Source organism: Cervus elaphus, chromosome 21 (genome assembly GCF_910594005.1).
Source record: "Cervus elaphus chromosome 21, mCerEla1.1, whole genome shotgun sequence".
NCBI lineage: Eukaryota > Metazoa > Chordata > Mammalia > Artiodactyla > Cervidae > Cervus > Cervus elaphus.
In genome coordinates, this window is record NC_057835.1 from 30552380 (window position 1) to 30571568 (window position 19189).

The window sequence follows — 19189 nt, forward strand, 5'->3', positions numbered from 1 at the left end:
AGTCATTTCAAATGAGTCATGAGGCCAAAGTATTGGAGTTTCAGCTTCAGCATCAGTCCTTCCAATGAATATTCAGGACTGATTTCCTTTAGGATTGACTGGTTGGATCTCCTTGCAGTCCAAAGGACTTTCAAGAGTCTTTTTCAACACCACAGTTCAAAAGCATCAATTCTTCGGCACTCAGCTTTCTTTGTAGTCCAGATCGCACATCCATACATGACTACTGGAAAAACCATAGTTTTGACTAGACAGATTTTTGTTGGCAAAGTAATGTCTCTGCTTTTTAATAAGCTGTCTAGGTTGGTCATAACTTTCCTTCCAAGGAGTAAGCATCTTTTAATTTCATGGCTGCAGTCACCATCTGCTGTGATTTTGGAGCCCAAAAAAATAAAGTCTGACACTGTTTCCACTGTTTCCCCATCTATTTCCCATGAAGTGATGGGACCAGATGCATGATCTTAGTTTTCTGAATGTTGAGCTTTAAGCCAACATTTTCACTCTCCTCTTTCACTTTTATCAAGAGGCTCTTTAGTTCTTCTTCGAAAATAGTTATTAAGTAGCACCTTGCAGCTTTGAATTCAGTATTGAGAAACTTTTGGAAATAAAAATATCTTTTAAAATATCTATTTATTTATTTGGCTGCACTGAGTCTTAGTTGTAGCACCTGTGATCTTTCGTTGTGACACATGGACTCTCTAAGTGGTGGCAGTTAAATGTAGCTGCCCTGTGTCACATGTGATCTTAGTTCCCCGACCAGGGATAGAACCCGAGTTCCCTGCATTGTAAGGCGGATTCTTAACACTGAACCATGAAGGAAGTCCCTAAAAAGATTTTTTAAAGGTAAATCTTTTGGACACATGATATCTAAATGTTGTGGGCTCATACAAATTTTCAAAGAGGCTTTTCAGGTCTGGTCAAAATTTGTCATTTGCCATATTGTTATGCATTTCTAGAAGGAGGTAAAAACAAATGCTGAGATAGAGAGGTACTTAGACTATTCAAGCAAATTAGCTTTAAGTCAGAATTGTGGAACTTTGAAAAATGAAGTCTAATTATTTTCAAGAACTAATGTTGATTTATCCCAATCTGGTAGCTTTCATGAACTCTTGGGGCTAAAATCAGCACTTTGTCCGGCAATCATCATTTTACAGTTGAAAAACGTGGGATCATAGAAGCCAAGTGAGATGTTCCATAGAGTCTCATAGCAAGTTAGTGACGTGGTGATGATTCTCTTCCATCAGCTCATTTCTCCAAGGATCCTTATAATAGACAACCAAAACCATCTGTAATTGTAGCATGAGGTTAGTAATAATTTTGCTGTGTGTTCAGAAAGAACTTATTTCTTTCTTTTCAAGTAGTTTAAATTTCTTCCTGAAGTCTTTTGATATTATTTATCCATTTAGAGATAAAATAATGGCATATGTTCACCCTCATCTAAACAATAAATTAATGGAGTCTAAACTAATGAAGTTTCTTTCTAGTTAGCATTGAAGCAACAACAGTGTTACTCAGAAAACAGCGCTCATGTCACCCGGGGCTTTGTGTGTATCAGTGTGAGGATTAAATGAGTTAACATGTGAAAAATAACTCTGCACACTGAATATTGGCAGTGACAGATCGTAATGTTGTTGCTGTGGTCCTTCGGGATGACTGAAATTCTAAATGAGGATGAGTATATTACTCTGGTTCAGCCACAAGCCTGATGGAGGGAATGAAGCCTTAGACTAGTGCTGTCTGATAGAAACAATGTGAACCACACATAGAATTTTAAGTTGTCTTGTACCACATTACAAGTAAAGAGAGAAACAAGGGAAATTAATTCCAATAATATGTTTTATATAACCCAAATTGTTGTTGTTTGGTCCCTAAGCTGTGTCTGATTCCTTGCGATCCCACCAGGCTCCTCTGTCCATGGGGTTTCCCAGGCAAGAATACTGGAGTGGGTAGTCATTTCCTTCTCCAAGGGATCTTCCCGGACCAGGGATTGAACCCATGCCTCCTGCATTGGCAGGTGGATTATTTATCACTGAGCCACCAAGGAAGCCCAACCCCATGTATACAAGATTATGATTTCAATATAATTTAAAAAGTATTAGTGAGATATTTTACATTCTTTTTTTTTTTCATGCTGTCTTTGAAATCCCATACATACAGTGTCTCTACAGCCTATCTCAATATCTCAGTTAAGACCGATCCAGTTTCAAGTCCTCAGTGGGCACATGTGCTGAGGGCTCTGTGTTGGATGGTGTTGCTTTAGACCTATTTATATGTGAGCCCAATTTCCATCCTTTCTGAAGGCACATGTGTTTTCTCTTGGCTCTTTCTTCCTTGCTCTAATATTGATACCTATCAAGGTTAAATAGAAATACATTATACACTTGAGTTCAAGTTACAAGGCATTTAGGCAAAAGCTGAATTATTCAGATCACTCTAAAAATATTTCACTTAAAAAGTAATAGAATATTTATTTTTCTTCCATTGATTTCTTTATATTTCAGTAAGTTATAGCAAATTGTATTGTCACAATCAAGGGAGGTTTATTTCTTATTTCTTCACTTCGATGGAGAAAGGCTTTGCTGCCTTACATGAGAAGTACTTGGGCTAACTGTTAAAAAAAATGATTTGTTGCTTTATGATTTATTGATCTGGTTCCATGAATTTTAATTGTATCATATTGCCTACAAGTATCATTCTAACATTGAAGAGTTTGGTAGCTGAACAAAATGTGTGTCTTACAACTATTCTTTAAGATTCCACATCAAGGATATTATTGAAGGCATTATTGCAGAAAGAAACTCCATATTGCTTCACTTAGTGGAAAACAACTACAAATAGATGCACTGAAAGCTACATAAATAATTGTTAATCAGGTGGAAACTTCTGGGTTACTTCTAAAAGTTACAAGATATAAAGTAAAATAATAAGGTTAGCTTTCATGTGGAGCAGTCTTTTATTTTGAATTTTTAAAATATTAGTCTTTCAGTTCAGTTCAGTCACTCAGTCGTGTCTGACTCTTTGCGACCCCATGAACTGCAGCATGCCAGGCCTCCCTGTCCATCACCAACTCCCGGAGTCCACCCAAACCCATGTCCACTGAGTTGGTGAAGACATCCAACCATCTCATCCTCTGTCGTCCCCTTCTCCTCTTGCCCTCAATCTTTTCCAGCATCAGGGTCTTTTCAAATGAGTCAGCTCTTTGCATCAGGTGGCTGAAGTATTGGAGTTTTAGCTTCAATATCAGTCCTTCCAATGAACACCCAGGACTGATCTCCTTTAGGATGGACTGGTTGGATCTCCCAGCAGTCCAAGGGACTCTCAAGAGTCTTTTCCAACACCACAGTTCAAAAGCATCAATTCTTCAGTGCTCAGCTTTCTTTATAGTCCAACTCTCACATCCATACATGACCACTGGAAAAACCATAGCCTTGACTAGACAGAGCTTTGTTGACAAAGTGATGTCTCTGCTTTTTAATGTGCTATCTAGGTTGGTCATAACTTTCCTTCCAAGGAGTAAGCGTCTTTTAAGTTCATGCCTGAAATCACCATATGCAGTGATTTTGGAGCCCCCCAAAATTAAGTCTGACACTGTTTCCCCATCCGTTTCCCGTGAAGTGAGGGGACCAGATGTTATGATCTTAGTTTTCTGAATGTTGAGCTTTAAGCCAACTTTTTCACTCTCCTCTTTCACTTTCATCAAGAGTCCCTTTAGTTCTTCTTCACTTTCTGCCATAAGGGTGGTGTCATCTGCCTATCTGAGGTTATTGATATTTCTCCCGGCAATCTTGATTCCAGCTTGTGCTTCTTCCAGCCCAGCATTTCTCATGATGTACTCTGCATATAAGTTAAATAAGCAGGCTGACAATATACAGCCTTGACATACTCCTTTTCCTATTTGGAACCAGTCTGTTGTTCCATGTCCAGTTCTACCTGTTGCTTCCTGACCTGCATACAGGTTTCTCAAGAGGCAGGTCAGGTAGTCTGGTATTCCCATCTCTTTCAGAATTTTCCACAGTTTATTGTGATCCACACAGTCAAAGCCTTTGGCATAGTCGATAAAGTAGAAATAGATGTTTTTTTCTGGAACTCTCTTGCTTTTTCAATGATCCAGCGGATGTTGGCAATTTGATCTCTGGTTCCTCTGTCTTTTCTAAAACCAGCTTGAACATCTGGAAGTTCATGGTTCACATATTGCTGAAGCCTGGCTTGGAGAATTTTGAGCATTACTTTACTAGTGTGTGAGATGAGTGCAGTTGTGCGGTAGTTTGAGCATTCTTTGGCTTTGCCTTTCTTTGCCCATTCTCAAACCTTAGTCTGCATTTAGCGCCAGGTCAGTGATGCATCGGGACACACAGTTCTCTCTAGTTAAATTTAATAATGAGGCTCTTGGGAACTTGGAGTTGAATTCACACTTTGTAACTCAAAGTGTAGATGAACTAAATATTCCAGACCTTAATTTTCTTATCTGCAAACGTGGAAGGATAGCAATAGCTAAAAATGAAGGTGCACATGTATCAGGCTGACACTGGGCTAGACATTTTCATTTTGTAATTCATCTAGTTCTCCTTATCCCCAACTGCCATGTTGTGGGCACTATCATACTTCCATTTTACACATGAGGGGGTCAAATTTGCCCAAGACCACAAAGCCAGTGGTGGAGCCATCATTCAAGTCCAGGCAGGAACTTACAGGGAGAAATAGAGGTTGAGTAGAATTACTTAGAGACATTTTAAAAAATATCTTTTAAAAAACCTCACTCTTTCTGGTTAGACGTGCTGATACAGGTGTACTAGGACATTACTACTCCACTAAACCAAGCTCATCACTGATTTTAAGAAATAAAACCAGAACTATGGAATACTTCCTGAAGTGATGAGGTTGGTCCCTGGAAAGCAAATGGGAAGGATCTGAGTTGAACGAGGATTTGACTAAATTGCCTCTGAAGCTCCCTTATAGCCCTGGTCTCAGTGACTCCAGGTGATTGCCTAGGGTGAAGGGCGGAGGTCCTGTGCCCTTATTTGGGGTCCACAACACCCAAGCCAGGCAATAGCAGTTCATTAGTAAGAAGAAAATGCAGTGACAACTGTTGAGATAAAGTAACTAACTGAAGTTTTGGAAATAAACCTCTGACTGAGAACAGAATTCTAGTTCAATCCTGAGTCTATGCAGAATGGACTAGCTCATGATGAACATTTTCCATCTTTATTTTGTTCTTTTTGAAAGGTAAATGCCTTTGGAGGCAGTAAAAATTTAAAGCATGGCTATAGATATTTGATGACAGGCAGTGGGGAAAGTTCCAAATTTTGGAAAGGAAAAGGGGAAAGTAGAAAGAAGAAAGGTAGAGTGAATGGACGAGGGTGGGGGTGGGGGATATAATAGCAGGAAAACAAAACATGGCAACTATCAAGGCAAGAATGAAGCCATTGTTAGGGTAGTGGCTACACCACTGAGATGATGATGGTTGAAATAGTTCGTTTAACTCCCTGGCTTGCCCTTGAGGTTAAGCTGGTTTTCCGTGTTGGAAAGAGGACCCAAGAGAAAAGACTGAAATGTTTATTTTAGCAGAAGCGTTCATCTTCTTGGGTGAAGGCAAAGCCAACAAGTGGGGAGATTACCACTAACGTGATCTGGGCAAAAAAGTCACAAGGCAAGTGGTTCCTCCGTGGCTAATGCACAGTTCCTGAACTCTCTGTTTATGAGTGGCAGAGAGGTTTTCATCAGTGAACAGTTGAACATTCTTCCCAGAGAGTACTGTGACTCAGCTAAATGGACAGAGGGCAAGATCTAAGACAGGTGTTTCTCTTTGCTTTATTTATGCTAGATTTTGAAAAAGGCAACATATGCTTTCCGTTTTTCCAATGAATTTCAAGAATTTCATGATGGAATGTGTTCCTTATATCAAACGCTCATTTTCTGACCAGGTAAATGGAATTGTGTCATGCTGAAAGTAAAGATGCTCTAGTCGCCTTCTCAATCAGGGAAAGTGCAAACAAGAAAAAAAAAAAAAAAACTGTGGTTCCGCGTGCTCAGTGCCTGAGAGCTGTTCAACTGTTACCCACCACTTGGCCAAGACAGTTTATGGGCTGAGATAAGAAAGCTAGCATCCTGAGTCCCCACTGTCAGTACAGGATTAAAAAAATTCCACATAGATCTCAGAAATGGAATGTTTTCTGCCATATCAGTAAACAAAGGATATCACAGTCATCATCAGTGAGCTGGTGAGCCCTGAAGGAACTCAGGAAGGAATGAATACCTGCCATCTAGCAAACATCAGACTGCAGCCACTTCCTATGATGAGCCCTGAGGAAACTCAGGATATGAAAACCCAAGAAACCACCCGAGACACCTGAGGTGCATATCAAAAGAATGACTTCAGTGAGTCCAGACTCTTGCATTTTCCCACACGTAGAAAAGCACTAAATTCCTTGACTTGAGATACCAGGTTTTCTTTAGTTAACAATCATCTTTTGACATTCAGACTACCTGCCCTTTGTTGCAAAAATTCTATATACTCTGGCTCCGTGCTGACCCCCCACCCCCACCACCTCCTTGAAGCAGTTATCTCAGGGTTACTTGAGATGCTGCCTCCCGGGCTTGAGGTCCTAAAAATTCCCTGCTGAATAAAACATAACTCTTAACTTCTAAGTTGTGAATATTTTTTAAGTCAACAGCTCCAAATCTGATGCCAAGTGAAGGGAAGAGGGACCCAAATGAGACCTGTGAATGATGTCTCTGTGTGAATGATAGCTTTTCCTCTCTTCTTTTTCTTTAGAGATGAAAAGAGATGATGCCTGCTTCCCACCCCATACCCTGTTCTCAGAAACATGGGTCTATGGTGGAAACATGTTCACTTGCCCAAAACCAAGGGATGGACTCAGAGACACAAAGCAGTGTGTCAAAACAGTGAAAGGGAGACTGTAAATGACTGTCTTACAAGATCAGGTGTCTGGTGGGCAGGCACACTCAGGACAGTTACAGCAAACACTTTTATTCCCTGGCAAGCAGATCCCTCCCTAGTCCCTCATTGGCTTAGTACTAAGGGGTTATAATCTTCTAGGACATCACCTAAGTCTCATAGGGTATTCTTTCTTCTCCCTTCCCATCCTAAGTCCACATTTCTCAAAAGAACTTTAGTTTATCACTTCCCAAACATCCTGTTAGCTTAGGGATGGTCCATGGGTAAGCCATTAGGCAAGACTAGCTTGCCAGTAATTTTCCAAGATGAAACTAGCCAGCTGTGAGTGGAAAACCGTTTGTTAATAATTCTCCACCCAAGGCCAGCTACTTTGTGCTGAAAACGGACCACTTCAAGTTCCATTTCTTATAGTCCAGGTCTGCATAATTAAAGCAGTATTTCCACTAAAGAATGAGTATTTCTGAACATGTTCTCACAGTCCCTAGCTATGGCAGGAGACATTCACAAACACTTCTTACCATACATGAACTATCCTTAGCCATTTAACTCTTTAACTTTATTCACTTCATGCTAATTATTTGGTCTAAAGGGGCTGAAAACTCTCATATCAAAGAGCACATAACCGTTGTGTCATTTACGCTTTGTTTCCCTTGCAGTGTTGTTTTTTTGTTGTTTAGTCACTCAGTCGTGTCTGACTCTTCATGACTCCATGGACTGTAGCCCGCCCGGCTTCTCTGTCCATGGGATTTTCCAGGCAAGAATACTAGAGTGGGTTGCCGTTTCCTCCTTCAGGGGATCATCCTGATCCAGGAAATGAACCCATGTCTCTGCGTCTCCTGCATTTGCAGGTGGATTCTTTTCTGCTGAGCCACCAGGGAAGCCTTTATTACCATGAGTGAGTGGCAATAAGTGATTTTTGTTTGAAAGTTCAATATTTGAGAATTTGTTGATTTTTTTTTTCCATGGTGGCTTCCAAAACAGGCGAAGGGAAAGTTTAAAAACAAATCCTCTACTCATGAAAATCACAGACAATAATTTGGATGGGTAACACATTTCTAGATCCAAAAGGATAGAGATACAGTGGTAATATGAGCCAAATTAAAAAAGATGAAATATTCAACCATGCACTTTCAAGATGGGAGAGAAATGACTTAACAGTAGCACATGTAAATATAGCTAAAATTTCCCTTGGCTTTATTAAGTAAGTTCCAGAAAGGCTAAGGCAATTTTAGGTGCATTTTCTATGCTTCAAGAGAAGCATACAAAAAAGAAAAAGAAGGAAGCAATAATTTCATTCTTTTTTGAAGTGACATCCTGTAGGCAAGCAGTTGATGAAGAGATACAGGAGAGTATTTAAGTTCTAGAAATCTTGAAGGCTAAAGAGGAATTTGGCTAGTTTTAGTGGGAGCAGAGAGAGGGCTGGAGGGCACTCAACAAATATTTTAAGGGCTGTTATGTGGATCGGATGGATTATACATACTCTGGTGATTCCAGCAGACAAAACCAGGAACAGTATATAAAAGTCGCAAAAAGACAAGTTTTAGTTCATTGTAAGAAAAAGCTTTCTAGCAGAGTTGCTCCTCTAGGAGTACAGAGGAAAAGTCAGATATAGTCAACAGGAAACTGCATGGCACCTTAATATTTCCTGGTGGGTTTATCTAGTGGGTCTCTAAGGTCCTTTCTAACTCTGGGGCTGTGATTCTCTTGCCATGTTGTAAAACAAAGCCAAGTGGCATGAAAGAAGAGAAATACAGCTTAGTGTCTCTAAAGTGGACTGGCCGTTAACATCCTCCATTTTCACCATGGCCTGTAGGGCAAAGTGGTTAGGCAGCTGTCCAATGTGCTAAATGGAGGTGGCCTGTATGGGCAGTTGTATTCCTGTTTTCCAGTTTTAGTTTGTTTTAAAACCTTCTCGCTTTTTGGCTTCTCTGCTTTTTATATAAATCTATTACCCCCACTGCCCACCCTGCTACACTTGTGTAGGAGTGTGTGTGCACATGCACACACCACGCACACAGCCTTTAACTAAAGCAAAGAGAGAAATATGTAGGCAATGTATAAAACAGCTGAAATATACTACTATCTGGAGCTTCTCTGCCCTGTACCAGAAGCAATCAAATCCACTTCATTTTTAAAGGTTAGGCTTGGCACCTAAAGTTGGACTAGATTGAAATTTAGAGTAGCTAAACATCGCTGCAGTGTTAGGTAGACCAAGGAATACTGTGATGGTGATAAACCTGTCTTGTTCTCCATTCTCTATTTGTGTTGCCTTTCCTATGTTACTTCTTTTTCTTTTTTTCTGTCCCTTAGTTTTTTCCCACCCCAAAATGGAAGCAATAATAGCACCACTCCTTAGGGTTATGAAAATGAAGTAACTTCATACATGTAAAGAGGTTACAACTATATTAGCTGCACAGACAACAAACATTAGTGCTATATATTGTGCCTGAGGCCCTCAAGGCCACCCTCAGATGTGATCATCTGCTTGAAGGACTCACAGGACCTAGAAATGTGGTTATACTCACAGTTATGGTTTATTACAGCAAAAGAATACAGATCAAAGTCAGCAAAGGAAAAAGGTGCATTGGGTGGAGTCTAGATACTCTGGAGCAGTTGCAAGCTTCCAGTTTTCCTCCCACTGGAGTCACAGACAGATCTTAATTTACTCAGCAATGACATGTGACAGACACAACAGGCAAAGTGTTGTCAACCAGAGAAACTCACCCATGTCTTGGTATCCAGGTTTTTTGGGGAAAGAGAAGTATGGGGAGGTCTGTCACACAGGCAAGCAGAGCATGTGTGACTGACCTTAGCTACTTGGTCTTCAGCTCCTCTACCTCCCCCAACAGGAGGTCAAACTGAAAGGGTGTCTCCCAAAGTCCAGGCATATAAAAATAGACATTCATCATAAATCACCTTGTTAAAATAAACCATGTGGCATGGCCCAAAGCCTTAAGTATACAAAGACACTTTATCAGGCAGGATACTCCAGGGGTTTAAAAGAGTTAGTCAAGGGACGGTCCCGAAGACTCAGGATGTGGAGAGTTTGGGAAACTCAGGTGTACTGAGTCACCCATTTACATGTAAGTCTTGCTTATTTGAATAACCCACTTCAATCATTTTCTTAATGCTTTGAGTGGCTTTTTCTTTTTAGTATATGAACGTTGATTGAATGTTTACTGTGTGCATAGCTCTTATAATCTTCTCTCTATAAAGCTGGAAAATAATTTCAATCTGGGTTATAAACACAAGAAATTATTACTCCAGTGTAAAAGGACACATCAGAAACTAAAGATCACTGACATTATTGCAATATTGGTAATAATAGAGTGCTCCATAAATTTTGACTACAATTACATGCCAAATGCTTTACGTATAATATTAGTTTTAGTCCTTCTTAACAACTCTGGGAGGTAGGTAATAGCTACCTACAGGTAACAGGTAATAGCTTTGTTTTATAGATGAGAGAACCAAGGTTCAGAGTCCTAAGAACTTCCCCAAGACTCCTCAGTCATTAAGGAGTCAGGGATACATTTACAGCCTGATTCTACATCTTGTGCTATTAACATCATATATGATAGTTTCCTATGACCTTGAAAAACAAAGGCTCTCAAATATATTTTGAAACATTAAAAATCCAGCAAAATTTATGATACTTTATACACTTCAAGATCCATAGAGTGTCCAGATAAAGGGGCAGAACTGTGGCTAGAACACGTGTGTGTTTTATCAAAAGGAGATTCCTGTACAGAAAATTCCAAGATGCCTGGTTCCCTAAAAATGTGATGTAGAAGACACAAAAGCATGGAAAATAGAGATACACAAGGGGGAGAAGTTGTATAGATGAGCGTCTTGGTTAATCAGGGATCCATGAAGTCTGAAGGCCCTCCAAGATTCCAAAATGGCTAGCATCATGGATTGTCTGTAATCACATTTTTTCCCTTTTCCTATTATTAGATCTCAGTCTGTGGTAGAAGCTGGGACCTTGAAACATGAGGACAAGGGAGAGAATGAGAACACCCAGCCACTCCTGGCTCTCGACTGAACCCCGAGCCACCCTGTGCTCCCGACGTCACCAACTATCAGTGGTATCAGCCACCAGGAAGCACATGTGAAACTGACCACACGACTCATGCGTTCGGCTCGACACAAGGGCCTCCTCTCCTGCCACCCAGTAATGACTGTCACCAGCCATTGGTCTGAGCAGCCAAAGTTGAACAGAGACTTGAGAGATGCATTTTTGTTTGTCAATGAGGGAATTGGAAGATGAAGCAAAGTAGTCATGGAAACAAGACTCCCCCCACCCCATATTTATGGTATTAAATGAATTGAAAAGAGAAAAACTAAATTTGAGGCACACACCTCATTAGGACAAAGATTTTTCTGATGCTTTGAAGAGATGCTCTCCAGTTTTTGCAGTTTAAAATTAAGTGCATTTCCAAGTAGATCCATAAGAATTTAAACTGTGCAGACACAATTTTCAAGTTTAATGTAGTGCAAAGCCCCAAGACAATAGTATCTCCAGTAATCTTCATTCCTACATCGAGTTATTTTCTTTGACCTCATCACCAGCATCCAATTTCAAATTGTTCAGCCTAAGAGCATGCTCTTATAGGTCTGGCTATTTGCAGAGTTTGTTTATTTTGATATCCTGCAAAAATGATTTTGATGTCACATCTTTGATCAGGCCACCAGCTGATTATCATGAGCTAATGTGAAACAAAGACACACAAATTGAGATATGACTATTTCATCTTAGCAATGTGGCTTCCCACAAGGAATGTATGTCTCCAGAGGGTAGGGGGTTATGTTGAAAATACATGTCAGTGATTAATGAATCTTTTCAAGTTGCCTCACTTAGGTCACTATGGCAAGAAAAGTGCTACAAAAGCATTACACACCCACTACGTCCCCCCACCTCCCTCCTGCAATCAGTTAAAGGTGCAAAGGATGGACCTGGCTGTTGTTAAGGGGGTAGGTATCAAACATGGAGGAAGATCTTTAAGGATGGCTAAATATACAAGAACTGAAAATAAGAGAAGACTTGGAATGCAGGATGAAATGCCAAAGATCATTTTATTTCTTTGTTTATTTTCCTTAGAAATGGAGTCCCCAGCTGTCCATTCAAAGGAAACTAGATAAAAATAAACAGATATCATAGCATATGATATCCTTACATGTGCCATGTTTCCCCAAACCAGTTGTATGTTTTTAGCTGTATCTCTTATTCTCCCAGCCATTTGCATGACATGGGCCTTCATTACTATGACCAGTTGGTGCTCAATGTCAAAGAAAAAATACTTAATAGTTGATAATGAGCAGTAAAACATGATTTTACACTGTAAGTACTTGGGAGGGTCAATTTGTTGGCTAAAAAAATTCAAAGAAAAGAGGTGATTCAATTGGCCATAATCATCCTCAGTAGATATTATTACTAATTTTAACAAATTATCACATCTCTTTCTCAATAGATCTAGTGTTTTAATTTTTTTTCTACTGGTAGAAAATGATAACAGAAGTGATTTTTGTATTCCACTCTTGAAATAAAATTGAAATAGAATTTAAAATATTTCCCAATCAATTGCAATTACATCACAGTATAAATAAAACCAATTCATTTTGTGTAAACACTTCAAATAACAAAATACTAATACTGAAATAATTCTACCAATGCAATGACTTTTCTTATATACCACAACATAGGGAAGAAAGATGAAGAATTAAAGCAAATCAGAAAACCCATTTTATTACTTGAGTTTATGAAACAGTTGTGGGATCCAAGTGTTTAAAATGCTACTGGAGTCAATTATTGCCAAACATTTTGCAACAGTAATAATAATTCTGGCTTTCCAATTGGCAATATTTAGAATCCTACTGTAGTGACCTGATTTTAAATACCATATAATAATTATTAAGTTAAGAGTTTGTTTTTAACTCTATTCCATGATTTCATTAAATGAATGTAAGATGATGGTTCAACAGTGACAACTGCTACTTTGAATTTCTTTATGTGTATGCAACATACATACAGGAACCAAATTCAGTAAGTGACATGGATGTCGCCATGGGAGCACGAGATTGCATTGTCCTTTGTTGGTCCTTTCTTCTGTTCAATAAATACTGAAGGACACAAATGCCTTTTTATTTTTCAAGCGTTTGTTTTTCCTTCCAGACTTTGGTAGTTCACTCTGGTATTTTTCCTCAAATGCTTCTTCATCTATTTTAGAGAGATTTTTCAGCATTGGCAAAACAGAAGGAAACAAGACAAATATTTTGCAACTCTTCAAAGGGAAGCTAATATCCTTAAGGACAAGCAAAAGCAGTCTAATAGCATTTTAAAGAACTGTTTGGGTTTTTTTTTTTTAAATGATATAAAGAAAGCATCCTTCTTTGTCCTTCAATAGAAAAGAAAACAAAACACAAATGATTTTTCTACCTGTGCACGGTAACCTGTGTGTCATTTCTTTAGCATTTTTGTTCATATTGGCTTAAAATTCAGTGCATGAATATCATTACATTCTTATAGCTAACATTTCTAGTTAGCTTTGGTTTAAAACACACAAAATTTAATGCATTAATATTCCACTAAATTAATGATGTGGTCAGCCTTGGAACGAGTAGGCAACTGTTCTTTCTAAGCAATGGCAAATTTTAAAACCAAACTATCAATAATAATTGACACCTCAAAGTGAAGTTTAAATGGCAGAAGTTTCTCAAGCCAGGGAGATGTCAGAGTCCTCCAAACAACCATAAAGAGGAAACAGTTTTGACATCCTACACCCAGGACAGACATCCTGGCATTTTTGGCCTTCCACTCTGTCATCCTTCTTAATTTTACAAAGTCATGATAGGAATCCTTTCAAGGACCTTCTCATTCACAAGGATCCACAATAGAAGACACTCTGGATTCCAGCCCTGCTTCACAGATGCAAAGGGGCCAGAAGTCAGAGATCCTAGCAGCCCCCCATAGAGCTGGTCCCAAGAGAAAATTCTCACTTGGAGAAATTTTCGTTTTCTTCCCCGCAATGCCTGATATTTGTCATTAAAAAAATTTACATGCGTCATTGTTATAACTCAATATAAAATGACTCCAGGTCCTTTTTCAGTGTAAAAAGTTCCTCTTAGAAAGAAATACCATTTTTGACAGTATTTCTGCCATTCACAGAGTGAGAAGAAAAAATAAGACACCAGCTCTTAACGAAGACAAAAAAGCAGAGACTCAATGGGTGAGGAGCAGTATGGTTCATCAGACATTGGCATAATTATGTCTTTCTGCTTTGTATTAGGAAAATATCATTTTTTGAGTGCCTTTTACTAAAAATCATTAAAATAGGGAAGTCTGAGTTCATCAGGAAAGTTGCCATTAAACAGAAGTATTTATGCAGCTTGTCATTAAACTCAACAAAAAGTAGTGATGTGTGATGATAAACCATCTAGCTACCTTAGAAAAATATAGCTGCATAGAAAAATTACAAACTAAAGCAATCCATTCACAGTTTCTACATGTATTCTCATTTATACTGATTTCGCCTATTCTAAGAGAAAAAAATATCTTTGGCCGGCAAGGTAGAAGCTATCATGAGTTCACCTGGAATCCAGGCATCAGATGGGGGCTGTCACGGATGAAATATGGCAGGTATTTTCTATAAGAATTGCAGTGAGGCAGATATTCCCTTTAGTGTTTTCCATCCCTGGGAGGAGGTTTAGAATTTTTCAGGCTGCAAATCAAGAGAATTAAGGGCTGTGGTGTTTGAAGGTCTATGCCCACATCCAAGGAGACCGAACCAAAAAGGTGGCCTCTCTCCAGCGTGTCCTGAGCCTGCACAGAATGCTAAATGGCAGGAAGGCTGCGTCTCTGATGGGGTGTCAGCTCGGGGTGCCACACATCCACAATGAAGATGAGCCGGAAAGACGCGGCATCCTGCCACACCTCGTGTTCAAAGGAGTCATCGAAGATGAGCACCTTGCCTTCTTCCCACGTCCTGGAACAGAGAAGCACATCAGTGTGTGATTCAGTTGCCTGAAGATCAACCCACGCTGTGTTCAGGAAGGGCCTCTCGTGATAACCTCTGCAATAGGACCAGGTAAGTGGAACACACGGGCTGTGAGGAGATCAAACCAGTCAATCCTAAAGGAAATCAACCCTGCATATTCACTGGAAGTACTGATGCTGAAGCTCCAATATTTAGCCACCTGATGCGAAGAGTCAACTCACTGGAAAGATGCCTGATGCTGGGAAAGATTGAGGGCAGGAGGAGAAGAGGGTGACAGCGGAAGAGATGGTTAGATAGCATCACCAACTCAACGGACATGAATTTGAGCAAACTCCGGAAGATCGTGGAGGGCAGGGAAGCCTGGTGTGCTGCAGTCCATGGGGTCACAAAGAGTTGGACACAAGTTAGTGACTGAACAACAACAACAAAAAGTAGAACATAGGATGTGTTCTTTCACTGGCGATTAAGAAAGAATTTCAGAATTCTTCCCATGAACATCAAGTTTCAGTGCTCAGCACTGAAGGGGTACACAGGGCAGGGGACGGGAGTTAAAAGTAAACTTATTCTTGGTACAGACCTAGGCAAGGCTTCTTTATTTGGGCAAGCACTCGGACACGTGCCCCACCAGCTCATGCCTAAGGTGACCTCTCAGTCAATGCCTGCATGCAAGAATCCGCCTTGCGATGAAAGGGACGTGGGTTCAACCCCTGGTCCAGGAAGATTCCATGTGCCTCGGAGGAACTAAATCCAAGTGCCACGACTATTGAGCCCTCGCAACACAACTAGAGAGTCTGGGTATCGCAACAAAAAGATCCCGCACGACTCAACTACCGAGCATGTGTTCTAAAGCTCGGGAGCCCATGTGCCTGAGCACCCTAGAACCCATACTCTGAAACAAGAGGAGCCATTGCAATGAACAGCCCGTGCAGTACAACTAGAGAGTAGCCCGTACTCACCACAACTAGAGAAAAGCTCACACAGCAATGAAGATCCAGCACAACCAAAAATAAATACATAAATAAAATTATAAATTTAAAATAAGGTAATAATTATTTGCAAGTTAGAAGTCCCTGTAGGTTGGATAACAATGGTATCCTCTTGTTATTCCCCCTCGCCGAACACCTCGTGTGCTGTCTCACACACCTACCCTAAAGTCTAGCACTCATCAAATGAGTTGCTTAGCTCTTTGATTCAATTCCTCTAAAGGTTCAAAGAGCTTCACTGGAGTCTCATCCAAGTATAACAAAAGACACAGGGCAAGGGTGTGCAAAAAAACAAAAACAGTACATTCATGTTCACAGAGGTGCTGCTGCTCACAGTAGCCAAAAGGCGGGAGCAACCCCCGTGCCCACTGGCAGATGAATGGATAAATCAACATTTATCTACATACAATGGGATATTCCTCAGCCTTAAGAGAGAAGAGAAATCTGACAATGCTACAACATGGATGAACCTCTAGGCCGTTATGCTAAGTGAAATAAGCCACTCACACAAGGACAAATATTGTACGATTCCACTTACAGGTGGCACCTAGAGTAGTCAAATTCATATAAATTCAGAATTACATTGGTTTCACTCCCTATGAGTAATTTAACCATATTTGAGAAAACTGAAAACTTAAGAGGGGGTGTGATAATAAAAAGCTCTAAGAGAATCTGTGAGATACAATTCCTGTGGGGATGACAAGTAATTGTCAACATTTATTGAGTGGTAGAGTTTAAGTAGTTCAGAGGTTCAGAGTTCCACTGGAGTCCCATCCAAGTATAACAAAAGACACGGGGGAAGGGTGTGCAAAAAACAAAAACAGTACATTCATGTTCACAGAGGTGCCGCCCACAGTGCCACAGCAGTACTTAAGTACTACTTAAAGTACTGCATGTAATTAAATCAACTAAATAGAACATTCTAAATTTGCACAAAATGACACTTTCCCTAGATTACGATAGGTATAAGAAAGTGAAAGATTTAGGCATGCTTAATGTGAGAAAAATCTTCAAGCATTCCATTCATTAACTTAAATTGCTTGTAAATTGGGAAAAGCTTTTTAGTGTTGGAATGTGCTGGCTGGTTCATTCATGGAACCAGTACATATCAATGTGGAACTTAAGTTAGCACTGGTTTGTGGTTTTGCAGATATTTTAGGCTAAATATGGATGAGAGTAAACCATTGATTAAACAATTTTTTAAACAAGAAATCTGGGAGGTATTCCAAGGGGTTTGGAGTCCATTAAGGTCGTAAAATTCTACCAGATTTATTATATTTGCCTTGCCATTTTCTTTCAGACATTTTCCCAGAAAACAACAAAGATACTCAGTTACTTAATGTAGATTCTTAAATGTAGATTCCTTCTGAATATGTAAAAAAAAAAAATTCAATCACTTATGAGAGCTGGAATGACTAAAAGTGCAGCCCTAATTGGAAAGGACAGTAAAATCCCACTCAAGTGACTGCCTACTGAAGTGACTTGGGTTCATCAAGAGATATGTCACTAATCTGGGAACAGATGAGGGTTCTCCAGAACAAGAAGAAACAGAACACCAAGATGTCAAAAGGTCTTTAGATCTCTTCTGAATGGAAAACAAAGACTCTCATTGTAATGAAAAGAAAAGAGTTTTTCCAGGAGACTTGCTCTGAGAGCAAATCTCCACCATGTACAATTTGTGTTAGTCATGCAGTTGTGTCTCTTTGCGACCCCACGGATTGTAGCTTGCCAGGCTCCTCTGTTCAAGGAATTCTCCAGGCAAAAATACTAGACTGCATAGCCATCCCCTTCTTCAGGGGATTTTCCTGACCCAGGGATCGAACCTGCATCTCCTGCATTGCAGGCAGATTCTTTACCATCTGAGCCACCACATACAATTTATGCTCAATTTATGACATGGGAAGAGCCCTTTAGGGAAAAGATTTTCCGAGCAGCCTTGGGAAGAAGGCTTCTTGGAGGCACTCACCTAGCCTTCCTCTGAGGTTTCAGGAAGGCAGGAGGGAGGTGGGGGGACTGCACCCACTCTTCAGATACCTGCCTCGGCTTACTTTTAGAATTTCTCACCATTACCAGGAGAATGTCTCTCCCTGGTTTGCCAAAAGATAGAAAAATATCTGGTCACAAGATAAACCAGCATTATGTAATTCCTCAGTTTCTTAAATTATTGTAATTAATGATAATGGTATAATGGTGGCAGCACATGCCTAATAACTATAATTTTGTCATAGAATTACCATCAACATTAATAATGCTAGATAATGATATGAGAAGCTTACAGAGTCTTCCATCTAAAAATTGTATAGATCATATCTCTGATCTTTCCAAAAGCTTCTGAGAAACACACATGACACGGTTCTAACTTTCCAGCAAGGGTTTGCTCACACAAAAGCCAGTTCAGATGCCTGCAGGGACACTGGGCTGTTGTGGAAGCAGCAGAAAGGCACTAGGCTTGCTTCATTACAGCCAAACCTCCAGCCCCAGATCATGGTTCTAGGGAACATCCCAGTGCCTATAGCTGTTTATGCTAACGCTCCTTGCAAGGTATTTCAATAAGCTGAGTGGAATACAGAAAAGGGTCCAGGAGCTCAAGAATAAGGCTGCTGTAACACAGCTCTTATTAATCTTGATCCACTGAAATCCCACAGGTTCTGACTGCATTGGAAATCCCGGCACATATGGAATTGAAATGTAGAACTGCATTATGGCTGCTTCTCTCCTCCTGATACATGTAGACAGAATGTATACACACATACCTTCTTTGTTTGCCTATCTGTCATCTATCTATCTATCTACCTATCTTTCCATCAATCCACCCATCCACCCATCTATCCATCAATCTGTCCATCATCTCTATCTAACAGGAGACAGTACTTTTCTGAAAGCTAGGACATGTGTCCTTGTTTTGACCCTGCCAACTAGCCATGTGGCTGTGACAAGCACATCACCCACGGGCCTCAGTTTCCCCATCTGTGCAATGATGTGGGTGGACCAAATGGCCTTCAAGTCTCCTTTCAGCATGGAAATTCTCGTAATTCTCTGAGTCAAGCTGTTGGCTAGGACTTTAGTCTTCACATTACACTTTATAGGATATATTTCACAAAACTGTCCTTTGAGAAATGGGTATGGTGTTTGCTGTTTTGTTTAAAGCCAAAACATCAATTTCAATAAAAGACGGCGAACTTGACAAAGAAGTTCTTTTCCCAATAGGTTCTATATATACGCACCCCCAGGGTATCTCTCTACCTCCGCCTAGGGAGCCCAGTTTTGGCCAGGCTGCCACAGGGGCCCTCCAGGTGGTC

General features: G+C 40.1%; 2 protein-coding genes across 6 annotated transcripts in view; one reads left to right on the forward strand and one right to left on the reverse strand.

Moving 5' to 3' along the window:
- CLVS1 (clavesin 1) overlaps positions 1-11266 on the forward strand; it is a 156264-nt gene extending 144998 nt beyond the window's left edge. The window contains exon 6 of the mRNA XM_043879860.1: positions 10871-11266. Within this exon, the coding sequence (XP_043735795.1) occupies positions 10871-10958 (88 nt within the window). The 3' untranslated portion in view covers positions 10959-11266. The remainder of the gene's footprint in view (positions 1-10870) is intronic.
- A 704-nt stretch (positions 11267-11970) lies between these two features.
- ASPH (aspartate beta-hydroxylase) overlaps positions 11971-19189 on the reverse strand; it is a 175469-nt gene continuing 168250 nt past the window's right edge. For all 5 annotated transcript variants that reach the window (XM_043879855.1, XM_043879851.1, XM_043879852.1 and 2 more), the window contains one exon: positions 11971-14895. In XM_043879855.1, coding sequence (XP_043735790.1) covers positions 14745-14895 — 151 coding nt within the window. In that variant the 3' untranslated portion in view covers positions 11971-14744. The remainder of the gene's footprint in view (positions 14896-19189) is intronic.